General features: G+C 49.6%; 2 protein-coding genes across 2 annotated transcripts; one reads left to right on the forward strand and one right to left on the reverse strand.

Moving 5' to 3' along the window:
• Window positions 1-5,944: 5,944 nt before the first annotated feature.
• CIAPIN1 (cytokine induced apoptosis inhibitor 1) lies at window positions 5,945-10,977 on the reverse strand (the record flags this gene model as incomplete). Its single annotated transcript, XM_082005922.1, has 8 exons — window positions 5,945-6,055; window positions 7,094-7,163; window positions 7,687-7,802; window positions 8,133-8,206; window positions 8,409-8,577; window positions 8,853-8,929; window positions 10,367-10,519; window positions 10,821-10,977. 8 exons carry the CDS (start codon window positions 10,975-10,977, stop codon window positions 5,945-5,947), a joined length of 927 nt encoding a protein of 308 aa, XP_081862048.1.
• A 3,266-nt stretch (window positions 10,978-14,243) lies between these two features.
• On the forward strand, window positions 14,244-22,679 carry COQ9 (coenzyme Q9; the record flags this gene model as incomplete). The annotated part of the gene is made up of 9 exons (XM_082005543.1): window positions 14,244-14,307; window positions 15,349-15,517; window positions 16,127-16,262; window positions 16,622-16,764; window positions 17,035-17,119; window positions 18,325-18,429; window positions 20,450-20,605; window positions 21,024-21,077; window positions 22,569-22,679. 9 exons carry the CDS (start codon window positions 14,244-14,246, stop codon window positions 22,602-22,604), a joined length of 948 nt encoding a protein of 315 aa, XP_081861669.1. The 3' UTR covers window positions 22,605-22,679.
• Window positions 22,680-22,720: the final 41 nt, after the last annotated feature.

A 22,720-nucleotide genomic window follows, 5' to 3' on the forward strand; every position in this document is an offset into this window, starting at 1 on the left:
ATCACTAAATTGCAGAGGCAAAATCAGACAGCTAAAGTACAAAATGATTTAATATTAACAAAGGTGACGAAAGGCTCTGCATTTGCTTAACTGCCTTAAAAAAAGAGGAAGGAAAAGGAGAAGTTTGGCCCATTGCTTCACCAAGAAACAGTCATTAACCTGTGAGGTGGAGAAAGCTGGGGACGTTCGTAGCGCTGCTTTTGCATCCTGCCTTACGCCCAAGGTTAGTGGGGCTCAGTCCCAGGATAGCGTTTTTAACAAGGAACCAGGAAAAAAGCTGTGAAATAGCCTTGGAGCAGTTACATGAGTTTGCAAAGAGGTGAAGAAATGCAGCCAGGGCTGATTAAGGAACTAGCTGAGACAATCTCTAGAGATCTCGGAGGCTTTTGCAAGTGCAGGCAGGAAGGGGAGGGCAGCATCTTTGTCTGTCAGCTTTTTTTAAAAAGGTGAAGCAGCTACAGAGAGAGCTGAGCCTCCAAATTTCAGTTCTCTGATGCTTTCAGAGTCAAGGCAAGTGTGTGAAGATAAAGCGATAATAAACACAATGCCCTCCTCGCCCCAAACACATACGTGCCATCTCCGTATGGACGGAGGTCCCCATTGTCCCCAGGTGCACTCAAGGTAGGTGGGCACGACGTCTGTGATGGGTTTCCGCGCCAGGAGCACGGAGGATGTCCTCACTGCCCTGCAAGCTCTGCTTGCTGCGTGGAGGAAGCCCGAGTCAGGCAGAGAAACAGAAATAAAAGTGCTGCTTCTCCCATTTTGTTTTTTTTTTAGGGCAGAATCATAGCAGCAGGCACCTGGGGAGAACACAGATCAGCCACTCAACCTCTGGAGAAGAGGTTCTGGGGATGCAGCCAGGGAAGTCTCTGCAGGTCCCCAAGCTTCATGCCCGCCGTGATGGTGCTTTTGGGCGCGGGTGGACAAGCCCTCAGTGCTGCAGTCACTGCCAGCCCAGTTCCTACACGGTCCTCAGGACCTCAACCTCCTGCAGAAAGGGCTCAGCAGAACACAAGGTCTTGAGCAAAGCTGCAGTCGTGCCAGAGCACACAGGAGAGGCTTGGCCTCCACCACGCTCCCTGCCCAGTGGAAGAGCAGCAGGAATCCACATGAGAAAGAACAGGGACGTGACCTGGGTCACAGTGAGAAAACCCAGAAAGAGCAAAGGGAAAAGGAAAAAACAAGCCAAGGAGCAGAAGAGGAGGAATGGGAAAGGATGGGGATGGGTGAGGGTGACAGCGGAGAGGACTGTATTATACTTGGATGGCATGAGAGAGAGAAGGAGAGAGGCCAGCAAAGAGAAGAGAGAAAACAGACGAGAATTAGAGGAAGAAGAACAGAGAAAGGTAGAAGGAAGTGAAGCAGAGAAAGAGAAGGAGAGGAGAGACCAGAAGAGTCAGAAGAAGGGGAAGACACTGGGGGAGAAAAATGGCTCAGGCTGAGAAAAAAGAGCAGTTAATTCTGTTTTTTCTGGAAAAAAGCAGCTCATTAAGCAGCTCATTGGGTGATTTCTGCTGGCAAGTTCATTGGACTTCCGCTGAAGCTCTGAGATGTCTGGGCCAGGCACAAGGAGAGGTTTATTCCCTGCTCTGCAGAGGGCACACATCCCTCCCTGTCCCGCAGAGCATCTCCTTCTCATCCAGGAGACCCAATTTCTCCAGCAAGGAAGGTTACCAGCAGGCATCGCGTTTATTTAAGAGCAAAGTAGCGCAGGTGAAGCAAGCTGCAAAGATGCAGAGAAAACCTTCCTGGTCTTTGCACCAACAGGCCTCTGAACACCACCAACGCATCCACGCTTTTCCCGGTGGGAGGAAAAGCAGCTGCTCTAATTCAATGGGAGGACAGCAGGCGCGCACGCAGAGCCACTGCCGCGCTCCACAGTTCTTCACGTGCCTCCCCAAGCCGAAGCCGTGCAAGGGGACATCCCGGGGGGCAGGGTGGGCAGGGGTAGATGCAGTGGAGTGTTTCTCCACAAACAGCTCCCTAAAGCATCTTCCGAACAGGCTCCAAGGGTAAAAAGGGACATTCAAAAGATGATGAGGCAGGAGGAGAAGGGAGAAAAATGTTGCTGATCTCATCTGTCAAGAGGAACAAGAGGAACGGACGCTCAGCTCTGCGACGCAGCACTCGGCCCAGCACTTGGCCTGCAGCACAAAGGGCTGCATCTTGCAGCCCCCTGGGCAACTGGGGCAACTCGCTGTTTCAGTTTTATTGCTGGGGAGGGATGGAGGAGCCTCCCTGATTATTTTAATCCCCCCTTTTTGTAAATTAGACTATTTCTACATCCCCAAGATGATGCTCACCAGGACCGCTTCCAGTGGTGCCGGGAGAAGCCGACGGCACAGGGCTTTGCTGCATGCTGGGGTCCGCAGAGCTGGCGGGACAAGGGCCAGGCGATCCTGAGCAGGTGCAGCCACTGGAGGCAGGCAGTGGAGCAGAAACGCTGGCAAAAAAAAATCCCTTGGACACAGCTGGAGATGGGAAACAGCCTGCCAAGAGCAAACCAGGTAGGAGAGGCACATCCATCGCCCTTGCACCAGGGCCTCTCCCGGTCCCATGTAACTCCCGCTTACAATCCAGTCACGCTCAGGACCTGCATTCATCATGCTGGACAGCTTCCTGTGCTTCTGCAGCTGGGAAAAAACCCACGTCTGTCTGTGTGCTGCAGAAGTGGAAATAGGAAGAGGTGAGGTGAAGGAATTCCTACAGTGACCATACTGCTTAATCCCGCACCCTTGGCCCCTCTTGTCTAGATGTTGCAGCCCTAAATTCTGTCCTGATGCGGGTAGGACCCCCCAGGCTGCCCTGGCCCCTGGTTTGGGGGAGGAACAACAGGATGAGGCTGCCAACAAGCTGGCAAGGGAAGAAGGATGTGACTTACAGCCACCAAGAAGGGGACGAGCAGATGCTCATCTTTGCAGTGCCCCAGCCCTTGCATGCCCTGTTTTCCTGCAGCACTGTAAAATGCTCCCCGAGGCAGCGACGCAGCGGGGACGCTTTCAGAGGGCGATGGATAACGCAATCGCCCAAAAAGCAAGAAACTCAGCTGAACGATGCTTCAGAACCATCGCACAAAGAGTAAAAGATCTCACGAGGAAAAGCGCGTGGTACGAGTCAAAGGAGCAAGTCCACAACTAGAATGATGAAGACAGGCAATGGCCGGATGCAGTACGGTCTCACAGGGGTCTGGCCTACGGCAGCAGGCGCTCAGAGGCCGTGTTCCAGCACACACACGTCTACACAGCTCGCTCTGGGCCACAGAGCAGCGTGACTTTTAGTCCTTTCTGCTCTCAGGAGCCTCGTTTGAGAGGCGAGCGTGCAGGTCAGTCCTGCGCTCCCCATGGGCCATACCTGGTGCTGTGTGTCCAACCCGGGTCACTCGGAGAGAGGGTAGCTCCAGCTGCCTGGCGCAAGGAGTTCAGAGGAACGCGGGAACAAGTCAGCTTCTGGGAGGAAAATCAGAGAAGCTTCACTGAAAATGGCTGAAGTTACAGTGACTTAACTCTGCTGCAAGGCATGTTTAAGGTGTCCACTGGAGACCCCTGTAGAATTATCCTATTGCAGAGCTGGCTCAACAGCACGTCAGGACCTGAACCACATCTGCTGACTTTAGTTAATCCTTCAGTTTGCCCTTTTAAGCCCCTTCCCGCCATCCCAGCTGGAAGGGAGGTGGGCACTGATCTCATCTCCCCAGTGTCCAGGGAGAGGATGCCTGGGAACGGTTCAGAGCTGCGCCAGGGGAGGTTCAGACTGGACATAAGGAAGCATTTCTTCCCCAAGAGGGTGGGCAAACACTGGAACGGGCTTCCTGGAGAGGTGATCGATGCCCCACGCCTGGCATTTGGACAACGCCCTTAATAACATGCTTTAACTTTTGGTCAACCCTGAATTGGTCAGGCAGTTGTTCCCACCCAGATGATGCTCCACTGCCAAACTGTCACCCTTTGAGGGCCTCTCACACAGCAAAAGCAAGTAACACTATTTAAAGAGAACAAGGTTACGCAGCCTTAACCATCACTAACTGAACTCAGCAGTATCTGAAGTGCTTCCAGCTTGTTTAAATTCCAGCTCAGTGAATCACTGTAAAACAAAAGCTGCTGCTGCTGCCTCCTCCCTCTCTTATTTACTCCTGAAAGGAAAGCAGAGTTCAGGTTAAGGGCTGCCTTTATCAGGAACCTTTCACATGGAGACATGCAGAGATCTGATCTTCCGCTACCAGTAAGGCTGAAAAAAGGCAATGAAATCCCAAAAGATCATAGGTGTGCAGAGGCTTTTACCCATTTCTTTAGATCACAAGATGGGAGCGCCAACAGGTTTGTTGGACAGGAGGTTTATCACAAGATTTGTGTCTCCTTGGGAGTTGCTCTCGCTGATGGCAGAGGCAGGTGCTCAGGTGAAAAAGGGGTTTGGGAAAGCTGTGCCCTCACTGGAGGGCAGCCATCCCTCTATATAGAAGCTCTCGGAGGTCTCTGTTCGCCTGCTCCTTGATCCACACAGCGTGCTTTACACACCTCGAGGACTCCTCCCTTCCCCCCCTGCAAGCCTTCTCCTTACTCAACCAGAAGAAAGCATTTCTGAAATCTAGACCGAATTAAAAAGTTAATCCAGGCAGCTTGATTCTGTTCTTTCCAGTGGGCATCGCATATCTGAGTCATGTTCCAGTGGAACAATTTAAGGAGAAGTCCAAGATACAACCCGACACTTAAACAGTTCCAGAAATCACCGGGAGGCTGAGCAAAAGGAGAGACGCACTTAGAACACCACTAATACCAGTCTTAAAACAAAACGGTTTACTATTGGTCACTTTTATTTCAAGAACAGAACAGCCTTTTATCACAGCTCCCTCCGTGAGCTTAGGGTGTAACTCAGGTAGTACAACAACAAGCACTCACATCCTGGAGAACAAAAGCTCCAAACAAAGCAATCCCCGCTGAGACACTGCCTTTGGGTCTTCCTCCTCTCCCTCCCTGGGTGAGGAGCAAGCCTGGCACAGAACATGAACAGTTCCCTCATCCCGCACTAGCAGTAACTACACAAATAAATAGTATCTTGCGGAGGAGGAGCAGACGGTGACCACAGATCATCTAGAAATTAAGTTATTGCTATGTTCTTATTTATTGGACACTGCAGGTAACTCATGTGGTAACCACCAAGAGAGGCGACAGTCTCAGATTGCCCTTGTGTTATCAGTTCTTGCTGGACAGAAAGGTGTGGGAAGACAGATCTTGTTTAATCTGCTCCCTGCCTTAAGGGCAGGAGTTTTCTCATTGGGACTGAATCTTTGCCATTTTGATGGAAATAGGTGGGGGCTGGGGATATCATCGGCAGGCTCCCGAAACACTCGGAAATTCATCATGCCTGCCAGTCCTTACCAAGGAGTTCCCGTACGCTGCTAAGAGTACATACTGCTAAGTGTACTCACTGCTCCTGACTTGCAACAGGAGCTGCTGAGCCACCTTCACGTGGTAAGGAACTGCAGGTTCAGATTTCAAAGAGAGCAGGAGCCCAGTGTCACCTTGAAAGCTGAGCCAGAGCTGCTGATTCATCAGGGAAGATCAAGGTAAATTAAGAGCTGTACAACGTGGGCATAGGGAAGTACCAGTCCTGCCACAAGCACGAGGTCAACCTGACACTTGATTCTACTTCCCTCTGCTGGTGGGACATGCTGTGACAGCCCGCGCCCCAGTATCAAGTCAAGCCAGCTAAAACAAGGCATAACATGAAGTCTAATACATACGAGACCACTTGTCACCAAAGATTATCAGGTAGCCCAAGGTTGATTACAAGTGATGAGCTCACAGCAGTGTCAGTGTCCAGTGTCCCTCCCCACAAGGAGTATTGGCCAGAGAGCATGAGTTTGAGAGGATGAGGAGGACTGCAGGAAGAACCTCAGACCGATGAAAAAGCAGAGGAGTCCTTCACAGGACATCCAGAAATGTCTTTGTTAGGCATCATGCAGCTGGTTCTCTTTCAGGAGAATCTTCTCCCCAGGCTTGAAGGCAGGCATCCCCAGGTAAGGGCAGCTGGCACAGCGGAACGCATCCCCCAGGTAGCACTGGCAAGAGAAAGAAAAGCACCTTCTGTAATCAGGGGCAACCTTCAGTTCTCTCTCCCCGTGATGCAGTTTTTCCAGCTTAAGCATGGATCAGCATAGAAACCACTTCCCTTCTACCCCCTCTTAACACATATCTGGTTAGCGTGTTAGCAGAGCTGCGCAGGGCATTGTGCTCACATGGAAGAATTGCAGAATCGTTAAGCTTGGAAAAGACCTCCAAGATAATCAAGTCCAACCATCAACCCAACACCACCAACCATGTCCCAAAGTGCCACGTCCACACGTTTTTTGAACGCCTCCAGTGATGGTGACTCCACCACCTCCCTGGGCAGCCTGTTCCAATGTTTGACCACTCTCTCTGTAAAGGAATTGTTCCTAATATCCAGCCTAAACCTCCCCTGGTGCAACTTGAGGCCATTTCCTCTCATTCTATCGCTGGTTACTTGGGAGAAGAGACCAACACCCACCTCACCACAACCCCCTTTCAGGGAGTTGTAGAGCGCGATGAGGTCTCCCCTCAGCCTCCTCTTCTCCAGACTGAACACCCCCAGTTCCCTCAGCCGCTCCCCATCAGACTTGTGCTCCAGACCCCTCACCAGCTTCGTTGCCCTTCTCTGGACACGCTCCAGCACCTCAATGTCCTTTTTGTAGTGAGGGGCCCAAAACCTAACACAGTATTCAAGGTGTGGCCTCAAAGAAGCGGGTTTCCACCCCAGCCCGTGTGCCTGGGCTCGGGCAGCCCCCTAATCACCACCAGGTCCCCCTGATCTTCCCGTAGCAGATCACTGGTTAGCACATGAGCAGGGAGGTAAAGGTTCGCTGTTTACTCTGACAAGGGCAGCACTTGCACTGGAACAGACAGCACGCACCAGTACGGAGCATGTGGGCACAGGGCAACAGGCTGAAGCTCTGCAGAAGCAGCATAAGCAGTGTTTGGAAGTGGTAAAGCAGCTTAGGGAGCAGTCACTAGAGAACACAGTTCTTAGACAAAACCCACGTACTGCAAACTGCAGTACAGAAACAAAAATGACTATTTACATTTCCACAGGCAGATTTGGGCTGTGAGCTCCTCTTCTCCTGTTCCAGCTCTTCAGCCAGGCCACATGTGCTGTAAAAAAATAAAGTTGTCACCTGCATCTTTCTGCTTAAAGGTTGCGAGTCACACTTGTTCCAGCCCTACTCACACGCAACAGCCCTTGCTCTGTCACACGACAACAGCCGACTCTGGGACTCCCAATGTTCTTCAACACCACAGTTTGTATAACAAGTGTTGAAACATACTCAAGTTTAAACTGAGTGGGAAATGACTCTATAGCACTTGCTATGTGTGCTATTTCTCCTTGAAGTCTGAGAAACCAAGGTTTTAGCCAAGGCTAGACAAACTGTGCAGCCACTTCAAGAAGGCTGCTGATCATATCAGAGTGGTAATTTGCAGCAGTTTTGGTGTGGCTAGTCAATTCTCATTGTATTTGGATTTACACTCAAACAGTTAAGGTAGGAAAGGACATGAACCAAGAGAATTATGCTCCGAAGAACAGCAAAGTGTCTACAATCTTTTTAAAATCCATCCAACTCTAAGGGTTTAATGTTACAATTAAAAGGTTCACCGATATGCTCATCCCAGCACTGACCAGTTCTTGCAGGCTTTCTTTTTGCCCATTTCTTTGCAGGATGGAGCTCTGAGGGATGACGGATCTGGCTTTTTCAAATCCTCTGAATCCAACAGCTCATCAGAGTCCAAAAGATCCTGAAAACATGCCATGGAAGATAACATGCAGGAGACTGATTTGTCAGTAGGGAATGATATTGCTGTGTTATTTCAAAGAAACAGTGCTATCTGTAGAACTAGCATCAAAGTGCTGCAGCTGTGCCCTCTTATCCATGTCACCTCTCCGCCCTCACCACACCTCTGGGCTCTCAAGACCTCACACAGTAGATGAGATATTTTGCCCTGGGGATGCCTTTCTACTTCTTAAGTTGTAAAGCTTCCCAAGAGGCATGACTGAAACTATTTAGAGTACGAAAGAAGAGGAGAGAGAAGGAACAATAGCAAAGCCTCACAAACAAAACCAGATACCATCTCTTCATCATTCATGTCACTGGCAGAGAGCATCCACAGCTTGGCAGTGGCTGGGTCCACAGAGGGCTTTCCTGGAGCCAAAAGAAAGGAAGAAATAGTAGTTACTCCAGCCTTTTCCCCGCCTACTCCCAAAAAACAGAGTTCAAACAACTTTGGAAAGCCCCACTTCACCAGTTTAGTACTCCCTATCCCGGAGCTGTCTCCCTATTCCAAGGGATGCCTGCCACCTGAGAGGCAGGCAATCCAGACACTTAGGCACACACTAATCCTTACCTGAAGGACCAGGTTTCTTGGCAAAGGAAAGTTTAAGCTGACTTGAGGATCCCACTTCAAAATTGGGTTTCCTGCCTTCTATCTGAACAAGGAGAAGGTCACTGCCTTGGTAACCCAAATGCTCTCGCACTGACTGGGCCTCCTCCGGCGTCAACGCTTCCTTTTGCAGCTGCAATGTAAGATTTTAGGTTAACCCCATGCAGAACCCCTTATTTCAGCACTCACTCCAGCATTCCAGTGAACACAGACAATCAGTATTTCCAACCCTAAAGAAAAACACTACCTTTGCAGTAACTAAAGTTTGTGGCAGGCAGTGACCATGAATATTTACAGTAAAACAGGGTATCTAAACACCTTGTCACCCAGCAAGTCCTCAGGAATCACCATCTACATTTCAAGGTACCTGCATGAAGGAGCTTCTGGAAGCAGTTAGTACATACGTACCTCCCTCACTTCCACCAACCCAGAGAGCGTCAGAGCCGTGGGGAGTTTGGCTGCTGTCTTGATTCTGCTGTTGTTTCCTGGAAGACACAAAAGCAGGATGTAGGAGGAGGGAAGAACAAAAATAGAGGTCACTGAGAAACCTGGAAGACTAAGAGCTTTAGGAGGAATTACTCAAGCCAAACCTCTGCTTTAAAATTGAGCCCTTTCCATCTGACAGCAGGAACAGACCAGAGAGAGCGTAAGCAGCTTGTTCATTAAAATAACAGCCTGGGGTCACAAAGCTGTTCTAGCTCCAGATCTGTTCTATGTATGCCAAAACCTTCCTCAACCCAATTTACACCCACCAAAAAAAGGAAACAAAAAATTACACAAAATCCAAACAACAAAAATCCCCCAAAATATCTTCATGTATTAAAGTGAGCAACTCAGGAAGTTTTCAAAACATGGACTCCTAAATGAACATTACATTCAGAAACATAACATTCAAAAGCCTTGTTCTTGTAGGCAAAAGCTTTTACAATCACCGTTTAATCAAAAATTCATTACAGCTTATTCTCTTGCGCACAGGATTGTGCCAAACAGAACCCATTCACCTTCTCTTACCAGTCCCACTTGTACTTTGTTCCAAGTCCACCAAATTCCATCCTGTCAGATGTGACTGGCAAAAAGAAACCTCATCTACTCCAGACTTTGCACGTTCTTTGTTCTGTCCCAGAATTGTTCCCCCCTTGCCCCTATGGTACCACTTGCACCACAGAGCCACTGCCAGTTTCAAAGCATTGGCAAATCTTCCCAACCTGGAGAAGGCATTTCTACTGCCACTTACAACACCATTTTCAGCACGTAGATTGTGCCAACAGAAACACCATCAGCATAGATACTTCTGTTCTTATCAGATGCCATATTATTTCCACCCTGTGTGGAAATAATGGAATATTACTTCTAATATTTCTATTATTAGTTCCACCCTGAACCAGCCATCTGTGCCAGCAAGGTTTGAATGCAGGTCAGGTATAAGACAGAGAAGCAATCTTGGTTTTACCTCCCTGTGCGTTCCTCCAGCTGTCCCATAGCAGGTGCTCTGGCTTTACTCTTAAAACTTAGTCCAAACACTTCTACCTTTTCTGGATAACTATCTCTCAGCTGGCTTCTGGGACAGTTTCTTTCACCATTTATCACCTGTTTTTTAAAATCACTTCAGAAGCTCCTCAGAAACACAACATCTGCAACTATTTAACATTACATGCCTAGGAAAAGACCAGCATCCACTGAGCTTTTCAACATAGGTTAGGAACAAGCCTATCCAGCACTTTTGATAGAAGGAGAGTAACTGCAAACACCTCTGATGGCTACCAGCTTAAACACAGGATAAAAACCTTGCTATTCAGGTTACTGTGTCAGGAGAATGAAAATCTCTGAATGTCAGTCAGAGTTCCTGTCCTTTCCATTTCAGCGTAATCCTCACAAGAATTGCGGTGTTTCCACGAAAGCAAGGCTGATGCGGACTCTCTCACCTGATTCTGTAACCACCGGTTCTTTCAGGAGGACACGGCCCCCTGGCTTAAGTATCCGAGCTATTTCTGCCAGTACCTCCTCACTGTGCTGCGCAGTACTGCCTGGTACTACGCCGGAGAGAATTACATCGAAACTGGACTCCCTGTGAGCCGCTGGAAAGAAAGAGGAAGATGGTACAATTTTACACATATATACACACAGCTTTGCTTCATACATCAGCTCCACCTCCCTCCTCATCTCTCATGCTTGCATACAACAGCGATACCTGATTAAAGACACGCGTCACAGGAAGCACAACCAGGGTATATCACTTTCTTTGCTCTACTACCAGTGGTAAGGGTTAGCAGTAGGTGCTACTGCTGTTCTGAATGCTGACTTACAAACCAGGGAAGATGTCACCTCACACAACAGAAGCACCTTCACGAAACAGCGAAAAATTAAGCTTATTCTTACACTGAGACAGCTGGTTAATGTTTTCCACAGAGACACGATTATCAGCTCCCACCAGCGCCTGAATTTTATTCACCAAACCCTTCAGGGCTTCAACCGGCGAGGAGCTGTCCCAGATGATGGCCACGCACTGGCCTGGAGCGACTCCGTACTCGCCCATTTCTGCAGCAGCAGCAAACCTGACATCAGCAAAGACAGGAACAGGTTGGGGGAAGACAAAGGAGAAGGGTAAGTTCTCAAAGGAGAATGCTGCCAAGCGCAGCATGAACCTCTGTGGACTGTGACTTAATCACAGAGCACCAACTTGTTTTAATAAATGGGGACTGTTTTCTGGAGACAGGCAGCACAGACTTCATAGAATCTTCAGGTTGGAAGGGACCTTTCAAGGTCATCTAGTCCAACCCCCTGCCATGAACAGGGACATCTTCAACTAGATCAGGTTGCTCAGAGCCCCGTCCAACCTGACCTGGGATGTTTCCAGGGATGGGGCATCGACCACCTCTCTAGGCAACCTGGGCCAGGGTTTCACCACCCTCACCGTGAAAAATTTCTTCCTTATGTCTAGTCTAAATCTTCCCTCTTGCAGTTTAAAACCATCACCCCTTGTCCCATCTCTACAGGCCCTGCTAAAAGGTCTGTCCCATCTTTCTTCTAAGCCCCCTTTAAGTCCTGGCAGGCTGCAGTAAGGTCTCCCTGGAGCCTTCTCTTCTCCAGGCTGAACAACCCCAGCGCTCTCAGCCTGTGCTCATACGAGAGGTGTTCCGCCCCCCTGAGAATTTTTGTGGCCTCCTCTGGACCCACTCCAACAGGCTGAGCATTAACATGACATTAAGAAACAGCTATACTTAAAGGCATAATTCAGTTTCTCTCCAGTTCAGAGGCCAGTTTTGCAGGGAAACTGCAAGCCATGCTTAACAAACAAACAAAACACAAAAACCCACGACAACAAAAAACTTACCTGCTTTCCTTAAAGATTTGAATAGAGACATACACAGGATTTCTGGATTTCCAGACTAGTGACAATTATTTGACATTAAACACCGCCTTGTCGAGACTACTCAGGACATAACCTAGCAGAGTTTGCTTCCACAGCACATGAATAGAAAAAAAGTAACTTTCGGCATTCCCAGCATTTCAGATTGAGGCTCTTTCAGCTCTTACAATTGGTGGTGCTGGGTGAGCAATTACAGGGAGGGAGGAGGGGAACAGAATGTGCAGCGAAGTGACAGTTCTGAGAAACCCATCTGCACTATATTTTATAAAAGATTGCATTCCTGACAGACCCCAAAGAAAATCTGCACTATAGAAGTGTCACAATAGTATCATATCATCACCTGTAGCAGCACCAGCTACTGAAACAAGTTACCTAGCCTCTTTCACCCTACTCATCCAATGCAAACCTATTTTCTTTCTAATTTGACACGACCACTGAGAACAGAGCACACTAGTTGCCCTGTGTATCTTCAATTAGCTGCAAACCACACACCTTGCTTCGGGAGAGCCTGCTGTAAGCAAGGTCTTTACATTACATTACATTACACATCCTGGATAATGCCTTATTGCCACCATGCTGTCATGGAAGCATAGCTTACGGATATGCTGTACCAAATTTAACTCAGTTGCCTGCAGTCAGGTGTGGAGTGGATTTTGAACCACTGTTCTATGTGCTGTGGACCCCTCTCTCCCGGAAACTGCAAACAAGTTCAGAACAGGACAACTCGGCGCCTTGTCTGAGCTACTCTGGTAGGAATTCACACTAATGCAGCCCACAGTGCCAACCAGGCAAGGCGTGGAAGAGACAGGATATTAGGAAAAATTTCTTTACTGAAAGAGTGGTCAAACATTGGAACAGGCTGCCCAGGGAGGTGGTAGAGTCACTGTCACTGGCGGCGTTCGAAAAACACGCAGATGTGGCACTTCGGGACACGGTTTAGTGGGCATGGGGGTGTTGGGTTAACAGTTGGGCTTTATGATCTTAAAGGTCTTTTCCAGCTTCAATGGTTCTATGATTCTATGATCTTGGATGTACGCTACAGGTTACAGCACCTCACAGCTGGCCGTGCATGCATATGCAACACAAGCTAAGCGACTACAACAGAAACATTAGTAAACACACATATCAAACCCATTAAGAAGTCACCTTTCCTAGGCAGGAGGTTGCAAACCTCAAAAGATACATAGGCTGTTGGGCTAATTGGGAAAAAAAAAAAATGAATGCAAAGTCACACCTTACTCTCAGAACAGCAGGTTGTGACCTTTCCAGACAGGCTCACAAATAAGATATGGCAGCAGATCCCAAGCATAATGTCAGCACAGCGTAAGGGAAGAGGCTTCAGCCAAATTACATCAGCAGCAACACCAGCCTGCATCAATCCCTTGAGATGCAATCTAAAGGAAGTAGGAAGCTACTGTAGTCCTCAAAGACATGACATCTGCCTTCAGTCAGCATAAAGGCTAGGAGTTACTGGCAAAAAATGCACAGTAAAGCTCGTAATGGGATGATGGGGGGGATACTTTTCCCCTCTATATATTCCAGTAGAAGGTGGAATTTATTTAAAATGAAAGGTTTTGCGTACCAGCCATCTTCTTTTTTGTACCAGCCATCTTCCTTTTAGGTATCTGCAGCTCTAGACTACAACGACCTGGCTTGTGCAACCACCCGAGCGCTTGGCTGGCCAGGGCTCGGTGAAGACAGCGACCAGGCGCTCTCCTCCATCACACCGAGGAGGGCTCCCACCGGTCGGGATCAGGCCGCTTCGTGCCAAACCTGGGAGGAGGCCCAAGGCCTGGGTGCGGGGCAGACATCGTGCTGGGGAGGGGGCCTTATCTTAATTTCACACACGTTTAACAGTCCTTGAGGAGCAGGACTGCCCAAAACAGCAAGAAAGGAGCTTTAAGCAATATTGGAGGTTTCCAGCTTCCACAGATTAAAAAGGTACCGTGTATAGCAGGTCAAAACTCTAACCTCGGGCCTCCCGAGCGCTCCGTACCTTCCAAGGCACGGCAGGCAGCTTCCAGCGGCCCAGGACGCAATCTAAGGCTGCAGGCAACGGCTACACTGGCCCTGCAAGCAGGTGAATATTTTAAATCACGTAGAAAGGGCGGAATAAACCCCTAAACGAGAGAGCCAGGAACGGCTCACAGGGACTAGGAGCTAGGCACGTGAAGGAATTTCACGCAGGAATTCCCCACGCCCCGCGGCGGCCGCCTCAGGCGAGGCCTCGGGAGAGGCGAGGCCTCGGGAGAGCCATAGGCGGGGGCCACCCTTCACCCCTACCTCCCCCAGCCCAGCCCCGCTCACCTCCGTACGCGCCCACCTCACCTCCGCTCCACTCAGCTCGCCTCGCTTCACCTCGTCTCGGTCTGACGCCGTCACCGCCGCTTCCCGCCCCCCCGTGACGTCATCGCCCTCTGCCCGCTTCCAAGATGGCGGCGGCGGCAGCGGGCAGCCTGCGGCGGGTGGGCTGGCGGCTGTGGCGGGGCCGCGCGGGTGAGGGGGCGCGGCTGGAGGGGGGTGGGGGATGGGTGTGCTCGTGCACGTGCTCGTGCGCGCGTTGGGCGGGGCGGAGCCGGGCCGGGCCGGGCGGGGGAAGGTGAGGTGAAGGGCAGAGGCGGGGCGCCGCTAGGGGGCGGCAAGGGGCTGCGGGGCCGCTCCGGGCCCGGGCGCAGGCCCAGGCCCAGGCCGTGAAGCCGGGTCCAGGCCTGCCTGCCGCCGGTGGCTGTGGGCCCCGGGCAGGCTGGGAGGCCGGAGGGGCGCAGCCTGGCCTGGGAGGGTCTCTTTGGGGAGTGCAGTGCCTGGGTGAAGGAGGCTGTGGAGGGTCTGGGGTGAGGAGACCCCTTCAGCGGGCCTGGTGCCCGGCCACCCCTCCCGCCTCCCTGGCCCCAAAACTGCCTCACATGGCGTGCGAGGGAACCGGAGGGGGAGTTGGTTTTGGGCGGCGGGTGTTTGGTGGTGTGTTTTTTTTTTAACGTATGGTTCATGCAACCCCAGCTTATTAAAAAAAACCCAAACGTCACTGCAGTGAAATTAAAAATTCTTACAGAGTAGCCGTAATTGAAAGCTGCGTTGCCTTTGAGTCATCTGAGAAACACACAGCGTGATCAGCATGTTGTATCTGTTAAGACTGCTGGCCTGCCAGAGTATTACTTGCTTCTTGCCCCGAGCTCAGGGGTCGGTGTCTCCCTCTAATTTGTCTCTTCATCGGGGACCCAAAAGGAGAGAGGGCATGCTGCAGGGGAGTCAGTGCGTGTTTGTGTGCCTGGTTTCCAGTGCAAGATTGGGAAACTCCTTTCTATTTGCAATATGTGCCATCTGCGCAGCTCTTTTCCTCACAAAACATGTGCACTTTATTTTCGTCAAGTAAATGTGAGCTCAGCTGAGAAGGGCGCTTCTCGGAAGTGTAAAAGCAGGCTGTCTCTACCAATTTCTGTTCTTGTCAGCTGTGTTTACCGCAACTCTCTTCTTCACCTTCATTTTCTGTGCTTCCTGTTGTTGGAAGAAGACATCTGACTCCCTTGGTTTCCCTTTCAGTGGTCAGGTGCCAGTTCTCCGCACCACAGCGTGCTCTCCAGGCCTCGGCTGTGCTGAGGAGAGTCTCTGACGAGCAGAAGGAGCCATTGGCATCTTCCTCTCAGCAGCAGTTCGATTCACATCCAACTGATCACCAGCCTGAACAGGAACCTCAAGGCCCTCGCCCCAGGTAACTCACTAGCTATTTCTAGCGCCATCCTGCTGACAGCAGGATGAGAAGAAGGCTTTGCTTTCCTGAAAGCCGCATCTGAAGCTTGGAGACAACGGCATCCAGGGTTAATGGAGCCTCAGACTTCAGCAGCTGGAGAGCTGGTTTGCTGTGACAGGGCAAATTCCAGTGTCTGCCATGGAGGCAGGATGGGACTTGCTTTCAGAGGGAATTTCTCTGGTCTGCAAAGCGCAAGCCTTCACTTCTGGACTTTTGTGTAAATCTACACAAAATATGGACAATAGGTTGTCCACATGCCTATAACTATAAAGCCCCCTTTGGAAAAGCTTATAGTTTAGCTTTTTTTTAAAAGAGGGGGAATCTGAGGCTAATTGGTCTCCAGGTAGGCACCTAGATTGAACCCTCCCTTATTTTGCTCTTTTCATGGTAAAGGTTCATTAAGAATCCTTTTTCTGGAAAGGGAAGGATTTTACAGGAGGAGGCGACACTTGTACTAAGCAGATCTCAAAGCATGCCTGCACGCAGCGGTGGCAGCGAGTGAGTGGCAGAGTCCAGGTTGCTGATGTTTGATGGTGACGTTCCCCTCACTGTAACAATACCTTCTCATAGTTACACTGGCCAGGGCGGCCAGGAGTCTGAGGACTATGAGAGCGAGGAGCAGCTGCAGCATCGAATCCTCACAGCAGCGCTGGAGTTTGTGCCTGAACATGGCTGGACTGCAGAAGCCATTGCAGAGGGAGCCAAGGTATGTGGGGAGAGAAGCAACAAACCAGTTGAAAACTGGATGAAGCTGAAGTCCACAGACAGCCAGGCCCGCATGCTTCCCCCACATACTCTTGGGCAATACACCCTAGTCAGCAAATGGTACTGGGCAGGAATGCGTCCCAGCTACTACAGGATAACCCTGTCAGAGTTAAACTAAGGCACGGTGTAGAGTAGTGATCCTAAAGAAAGGAAAACGTGTACAGGAAGCGCTTTTTAATGCAGCATTGCTTTGTTTAAATTCATATAGCTTTGTTCACAAAAAAAAACCAACATATTTCGTAGCTGGATCCTGCTTAGCAGTGTATGACCCAGTCTGTGCTTCTCCCTTCTTCCCTGCAGACACTGGGTCTCTCTGTTGCTGCCGCAGGGATGTTTCACAGTGATGGCAGTGAATTGATCCTGCACTTTGTGTCTCAGTGCAACACCAAGCTGTCTGAGCTGCTGGAGCAGGAACAAAAACTAGTGCAGCTGGGCGAAGCAGAGTGAGTATTGGGTATGAAAAGACATCTTCTTTAGCAGGCTTTGGGGACTGGAGAGGCAAAGAGGCCACGTAAGACACAGATACTTTTAAGTAAAAAACGTAACTAACCCAAATAAAACCACCTTCCCAGATACAGAGTTGGACCAGAGGCATGAAAGATACATAATACTTTTCATATCTATTGCTGAGGCAGGCAAGATATCGATCTTTCAAGTTCAGAATTGAGTTTAACTTCCATATTTCATGTCTGTATTTTGGTTTCCTCACCCAGGAAGAAGCCTACAGATCAATTCCTGAGAGATGCTGTGGAAGCCAGACTGAGGATGCTGATTCCATATATTGAGAAATGGCCCCAGGTATAAAATGACTATCAAGATTGTCTCTTTTTTGGTGTGTATTTTAAACATTCTGTAGCCTTCAACTTAGTCTCTCCGCCAGAACAGTTCCAGGTTGTAAATGAAACCCTCCCTGGTTTCAGATGAATCATACCCTTCAAGAGGAGAACACCCTTGGAAGAAGGCAGTTAAAGGTGTCCTTAGAACAAATATTTCTTGCAGTTCCAGAAAGGCAAACCTCCATCGTTCACTCCACCCATCTGGGATCCCCAGGGGATAACCCGTGTCTCTGCTCAGCCCTATCTGCAGTGTCACTGCAAGTCAAGCTCCTTGCAGCATTGCTCCAGTTGCACTGGTATCATCTGATGCCTGGAAATGCAGAGCTGCTGCTTTCTTGCAAGAAACTGCCTGCCTAGTGTGCGAATGACAAACCCTTCTCAACCTGAGGAGAAATGAGAGGGCTCCATGCTTCAAAATTCAGATTTAAGTCTCAAGCCTTTCTTCCCAGGGTTGGAAGGGAATTGAATTGTAGCCTCAGTAACAAGCAAGGAGGTCCCAACCTTGGGCTGCAAAGATTGCTGCAAAGTCAGCCTCTGTTGTCCAGAAATGCTGCTGGCCTCTGGGCAGCTGAATCCAGCTCTCCTTGCAGAGTGAGAAGACAGGATTCATGTTTTTGTTCCAGATTAGCATAACTTCTGAAGGATGTGGGTTTGTGACTCCCCTGGCATTGTGTTATGACGTTCAAAGGCTGCAGGATCCCAGTAGGGCCATTATGGCTGGCTGTTCTGCCCTTGGTCGCTGCTTTGAGTTCAAAGTCAAATTCAGAAAAATGAGAGATTTGACTCCCTGCCTGTAGGGGCACAGCACAAGCGTGAGTCAGCTCAGCCTGTGCTGTGTTTCCGTGCCTGGAGAGGCAGCTCGGGAGAGACAACGCAGTGGCGTTTGAGCTGAGCGAGGAGCTTTGGGCTCCAGCACAGGCCGAGGCCTGAGCTCAGCTGCACAGGCCGAGGCCTGAGCTCAGCTGCCACACTGTGCATTGCCTGCAAATCCTGCCGCTTGGAAAGACCAGTGCTAGCTGAAAAGAGCTGGGAGGACTTGTTACTGGGAGCTGGAGGCAAGTCAGCAGCACAGGGAAAAGATAACAGAGCAGAGCGTTGTTGGTCTGCTTTAATGCTATGTCCTTCTCTCTTCGACTCTCCTGTTTGTCTTGTGTGTTTCCTTTGCAGGCTCTGAGCGTCCTGTTGCTCCCACATAACATCCCTTCCAGCCTCAACCTCCTCACCAGCATGATCGATGATATATGGCACTATGCTGGAGACCAGTCCACAGATGTAAGTCCTTCTGCTCTGCAGCCCGGCTGGTTCTACCCCCCAGCACTTCAGCAAAATGACAGGTTGGAGTAGGCATCAGGCCACATCTCTCTTGAAATGATCCGTTTGTTGACTGAGGGAATACATTTTCAGAAGCACCCAAGGGTCCTTATAAGCTATAGTCTAATTTCCAAAGAGACTTAGGAGCCAATGGGACTAAATGCAAATTAGTGCCAATGAGATTAGTGCAAATTAAAAGGACCTACTTTCCTAGACTCTTTTAAGTACTCTTTTTCTTTTTTTTGAAGACACAGACAAAATTATTGAGATTTTGAGACTAAGAAGTTGGTTCAGTACTCAGTGAGCAAGCAGCGTGTCTCTGTCGAAGCAGTTGTCTCTTCCACCAGCATTTACAGATTTGACTTGAAAACCATTAAAGAACCTACCTAAAAATACCAGTAGCTTATTAAAGCTTTCATCTTTCTGGCAGGAAATAAAAGAAAATTATAACTTTAATTAAAGCAATTAATAAATTACTTTAATTCATATAGACGTAGGGAGAGATGGGAAAAGCTAAATGAACAATTTTAACAAACTACTTTAATGAGCTTCTTTTATCTAAGTATAAAAGAAAAGCTACTGCAGTGAAAAATAAATAAGATGACAGAAAAATTAAAGGAATAAACCAGAAGAGCACTAGACTATGATTGCATCAGGACCTGCAAGTCCCTTACGGGTTATGAAAGTCAAACCAACACATCACAGTCAGTGTCTGCACTGAGCTATTCCTAAAGTCTCCTCACCGATGCAGGGAGCGGGAGAGTTTCCAAAGTTTGTCTTTCGTTTGCACCTTCTGACCGGTTACAAGAGTTTTCTTGGGAAGCTGTGATGCTGAGCCCGCTCCCTCTTTCCCAGGAAAGGGGTTTAATGTCACTCGCAGTGCAGCCCTCTTCGCAACGCCTGGAGCTCAGTGTGCCCATGCCTCAGAGACCCCTTCCGGTGTTTTTTTTGGAGCAGGAGGAGAATCAACAGAAAGAGTTTGGTCTCAGGCACGTGAGACATACAGCTGCAAGTGGCAACATCCCTCATGTTTGTCCCCTTGTCAAAGCTTGCAGGGTATGGTGCAGACAGTAGAGCTTTTGAGTCAACTGTTGTTTTCAAAATCAAGGCCAGTGTTTTCATTTCTCTTTTGCTTTGTAGTCATGAATGGAACAACCGGTATTTTTTTTAGGTACCCAAATAGTTTAATCACTGTAACTGCAGCAAAGGAAGCTGAAGACTCGTTTTTAAAAATGTTTATAGTCTGCCAGTGGTTCAAGTGCAGCTGGAAAAACTGAAGAGTTATTTGTGTGTCTTTGCGTTGTGTAACCTACTGTTGTAGCACATCCTACAGCATTGCTGCCAGCAGCGTACTGGTGCATTTACTGATTAGCAGGCAGTACTGGTATTGCAATGATAGGATTTGGGAAAGGTGTATCTCTGTGTGCTGTCTTGCACAGTTGTGTCCTCTTTCCTGCCCTTTCTTCATGCATGTTTATTTGGTGCAAACTGCAGCTCAAGTTCAGTACTAAATATAGCCATTTCTCATCTAATCAGATCTAGAATCGGAGCTTTGCATTGCCTGCCTCCAGTCTGTAAAGCAAAGGTGAACTCTTGCACCATGCACGTGGGCTAGCTGGGCAAGGGAGGTGCCTGCCTGCAACCAGAAGCAGGTGGTGGGGATTTCATTCAGCAGTTTTAGACACTGTACTTGTGACCTCTGTGTCTGGTGCTGTGGGAGCAGCTGTGCTGTCAGATGTCAGTGTTTGCTGGTGGCCCGCTGCATCACAGAGACGAGTTACACAGTTTAAGTGGGGAAGGAATGTGCCGCCGGTATGCTATTTTCCTTTGCCATTCTCCGGTCAGCTTTCGTGAGCTGCGTTCTTGATGTGCATTCAGGTCACACCTTTCTCTCTCTCTCTCTCTCTCTCTCTCTCTCTCTCTCTCTCTCTCTCTCTCTCTCTCTCTCTCTCTCTCTCTCTCTCATTTCATGCCCTTGCAGTTTAACTGGTACACTCGTCGGGCTGTGCTCACTGGCATCTATAACACCACCGAACTGGTGATGATGCAGGATTCATCCCCTGACTTCGAGGATACTTGGCGCTTCCTGGAAAACAGAGTAGCTGATGCCATGAACATGGGCAATACAGCTAATCAGGTAATGTTACGGGCAAGGCATACATGCAGCGTCCCCCTTCTCCCCAAATACATATGCAGACAGACCTGGCTTTTCGATCATGCAGACCACACATCTGCCAAGAGACCACCTCGTACTGGTGGGTGATTGCATAAATGCTGTTGGTGCAACATCAGTAAATGCTTATGTATTTTCTAGTAAAACGACTGGTAGGTGCCCTCTTTGTCAGGCTGGCCCGATGGTTGGGAGACATATATTCCCAGGGGGTCTCTTCTGTGTTTCTTATCTCTGGCTATCATTTGTCTGCAGTGCTTGGCTTCTGCCAGCACCTTTTCTGTAGCAAATACATGTTTATTGTGCATTACGTCTCTGTGTTTGGGTGGCCACAAGTGTAACTGCAGAAGAAAGCAAAAGGTCATGTTCTCCTTGTGTCTCCCAGGTACAGTCAACCGGAGAAGCAGTTGTCCAGGGCCTGATGGGAGCCGCAGTTACTGTAAGTGATGCTGAAACCGGCAGGGCTGAAAAGGCAGAATTGTTTCTGTTCCCTTCCATGCTGAATGTCAGCATGCTTTTCCTTCCAAATCTAGAGGACAGCGTGAAAAATAATTGCCTTTCATAACATAACTACATGTAAGGAGGATTCCCTGCTTAGTTTGGGGTTAGTTCACTGTTTTGTGGTGAAAGAACTTGTAATAGAGCATAAAAAATTAAGTCTGAAGCTGCAGGGTGAGCTTTAGGGATGAGAGACAGGCCATCAGAAGAAATACAAGTGTTCTCTGTCACTTGTCACGAGATCTCTTCCTCTGCCAGTCCCTGCGCTGGAGATCTTGACGGAAGGTCCATGCCCCCGTGGACGCACGGGAGGTGGCACCTATCCCTGAGCCACAGCAGGTGACTTCCTCAAGCTGTTTCAGTTGACTGCAGTGTCCTTCCAAGAACTCATTCACTTCTTGCTAGCATGATGCACTGCTCTGTGTCCATACAGGACTTCCTCTGGGATAGGAAACAATCCTTTGCATACCCAGGAATGATTTCTGAAGGGCTTCAGGGCCTCCCCTCCTGTTTTTGGACAACTCCCATTGCATTTTGCAGCAAAGTGACTTCCTTGTTACCAGAAATACGTTTTCCTTCTACCAGTACAAGACAAACAGGCTGGAACATAAATTAGAAATAATTTTTACTGTATGAAGCAGTTCTCAAGAATTTCTCCCACCTCCTTCCCCCTGTGGTTATGGTGGAATTGTTTCCTATTTTTAGCATTTCTCAGCCTCTCTCTGCTTTCACACCTGCGTATGCCAAAATATCCTCCCCTAGAGAAATCCCCGTGCTCTGTTTGTGCTCTTGTACGTCAGCACGATGCTCTCCTGCAGATTGCATCCCTGCAGCTGGGGTCCGAGATGCCTCCTATTATGGGATGTTCAGTCTGTCCGCACAGCAGATCCCCTGCGCAGATAAACAGGAGGAACTAGACTGCTCCTGAAGTGGGGTGGGTTGCAGCCAGCTGCTTTTAGGGCAAAATCATCCCAGTACATTGACTATTAGGGGCAACCAGTCTGGACCTCACATGTCCGAAGGAGCTACACAGGTGTGCTGAGCTCTCCAGGTTTCCACAAAACGGACAAGCAAGCCCAACACCTCAAAGGCATAAATTCACTGTTGGGGTCTGCGTGGCCACAGAAATAAAACCGAGCTGGAAACCTGCTGACTTGGAAGCGGGTTCAGGTCAGAGGATGCCTGTGGCTGGATCTAGGGCGGCCCTTCTCCCCCCTTTTGCACTCACCCCCATCCTCTGACCACGAGTGGGGCCTTTCAACCCCACCTCCACTCCCAAGCACGCAGCCCCCCCGAGTCACCCTGCTCCCGTGGCCTCTGGAGCCCAGCAGTGCTGCAGCCTCCAGGGCTGGGCAAAGGCCTTCCTGCCTCGGGGAGCGCGGCCTCGCCGCCGGGGCACCGGCGCTTACCGAGCTTCTCCCTCTGCCCGCAGATCAGGAACCTGGCAGGGCTGAACCAGCGCCGGTAAGAAGCAGCCGACGGCGCAGGAGCGCGGGCGGGCGGCGCCCGACCCTTCCCCGGCACCAATAAAGCCGCACCCCAGCCTGGCACGGACTGTTTTTGGTGGCGCACCGGCGGCGGAGA

Source organism: Phaethon aethereus (genome assembly GCF_964289735.1).
Source record: "Phaethon aethereus genome assembly, chromosome: 13".
Taxonomy (NCBI): Eukaryota; Metazoa; Chordata; class Aves; order Phaethontiformes; family Phaethontidae; genus Phaethon; species Phaethon aethereus.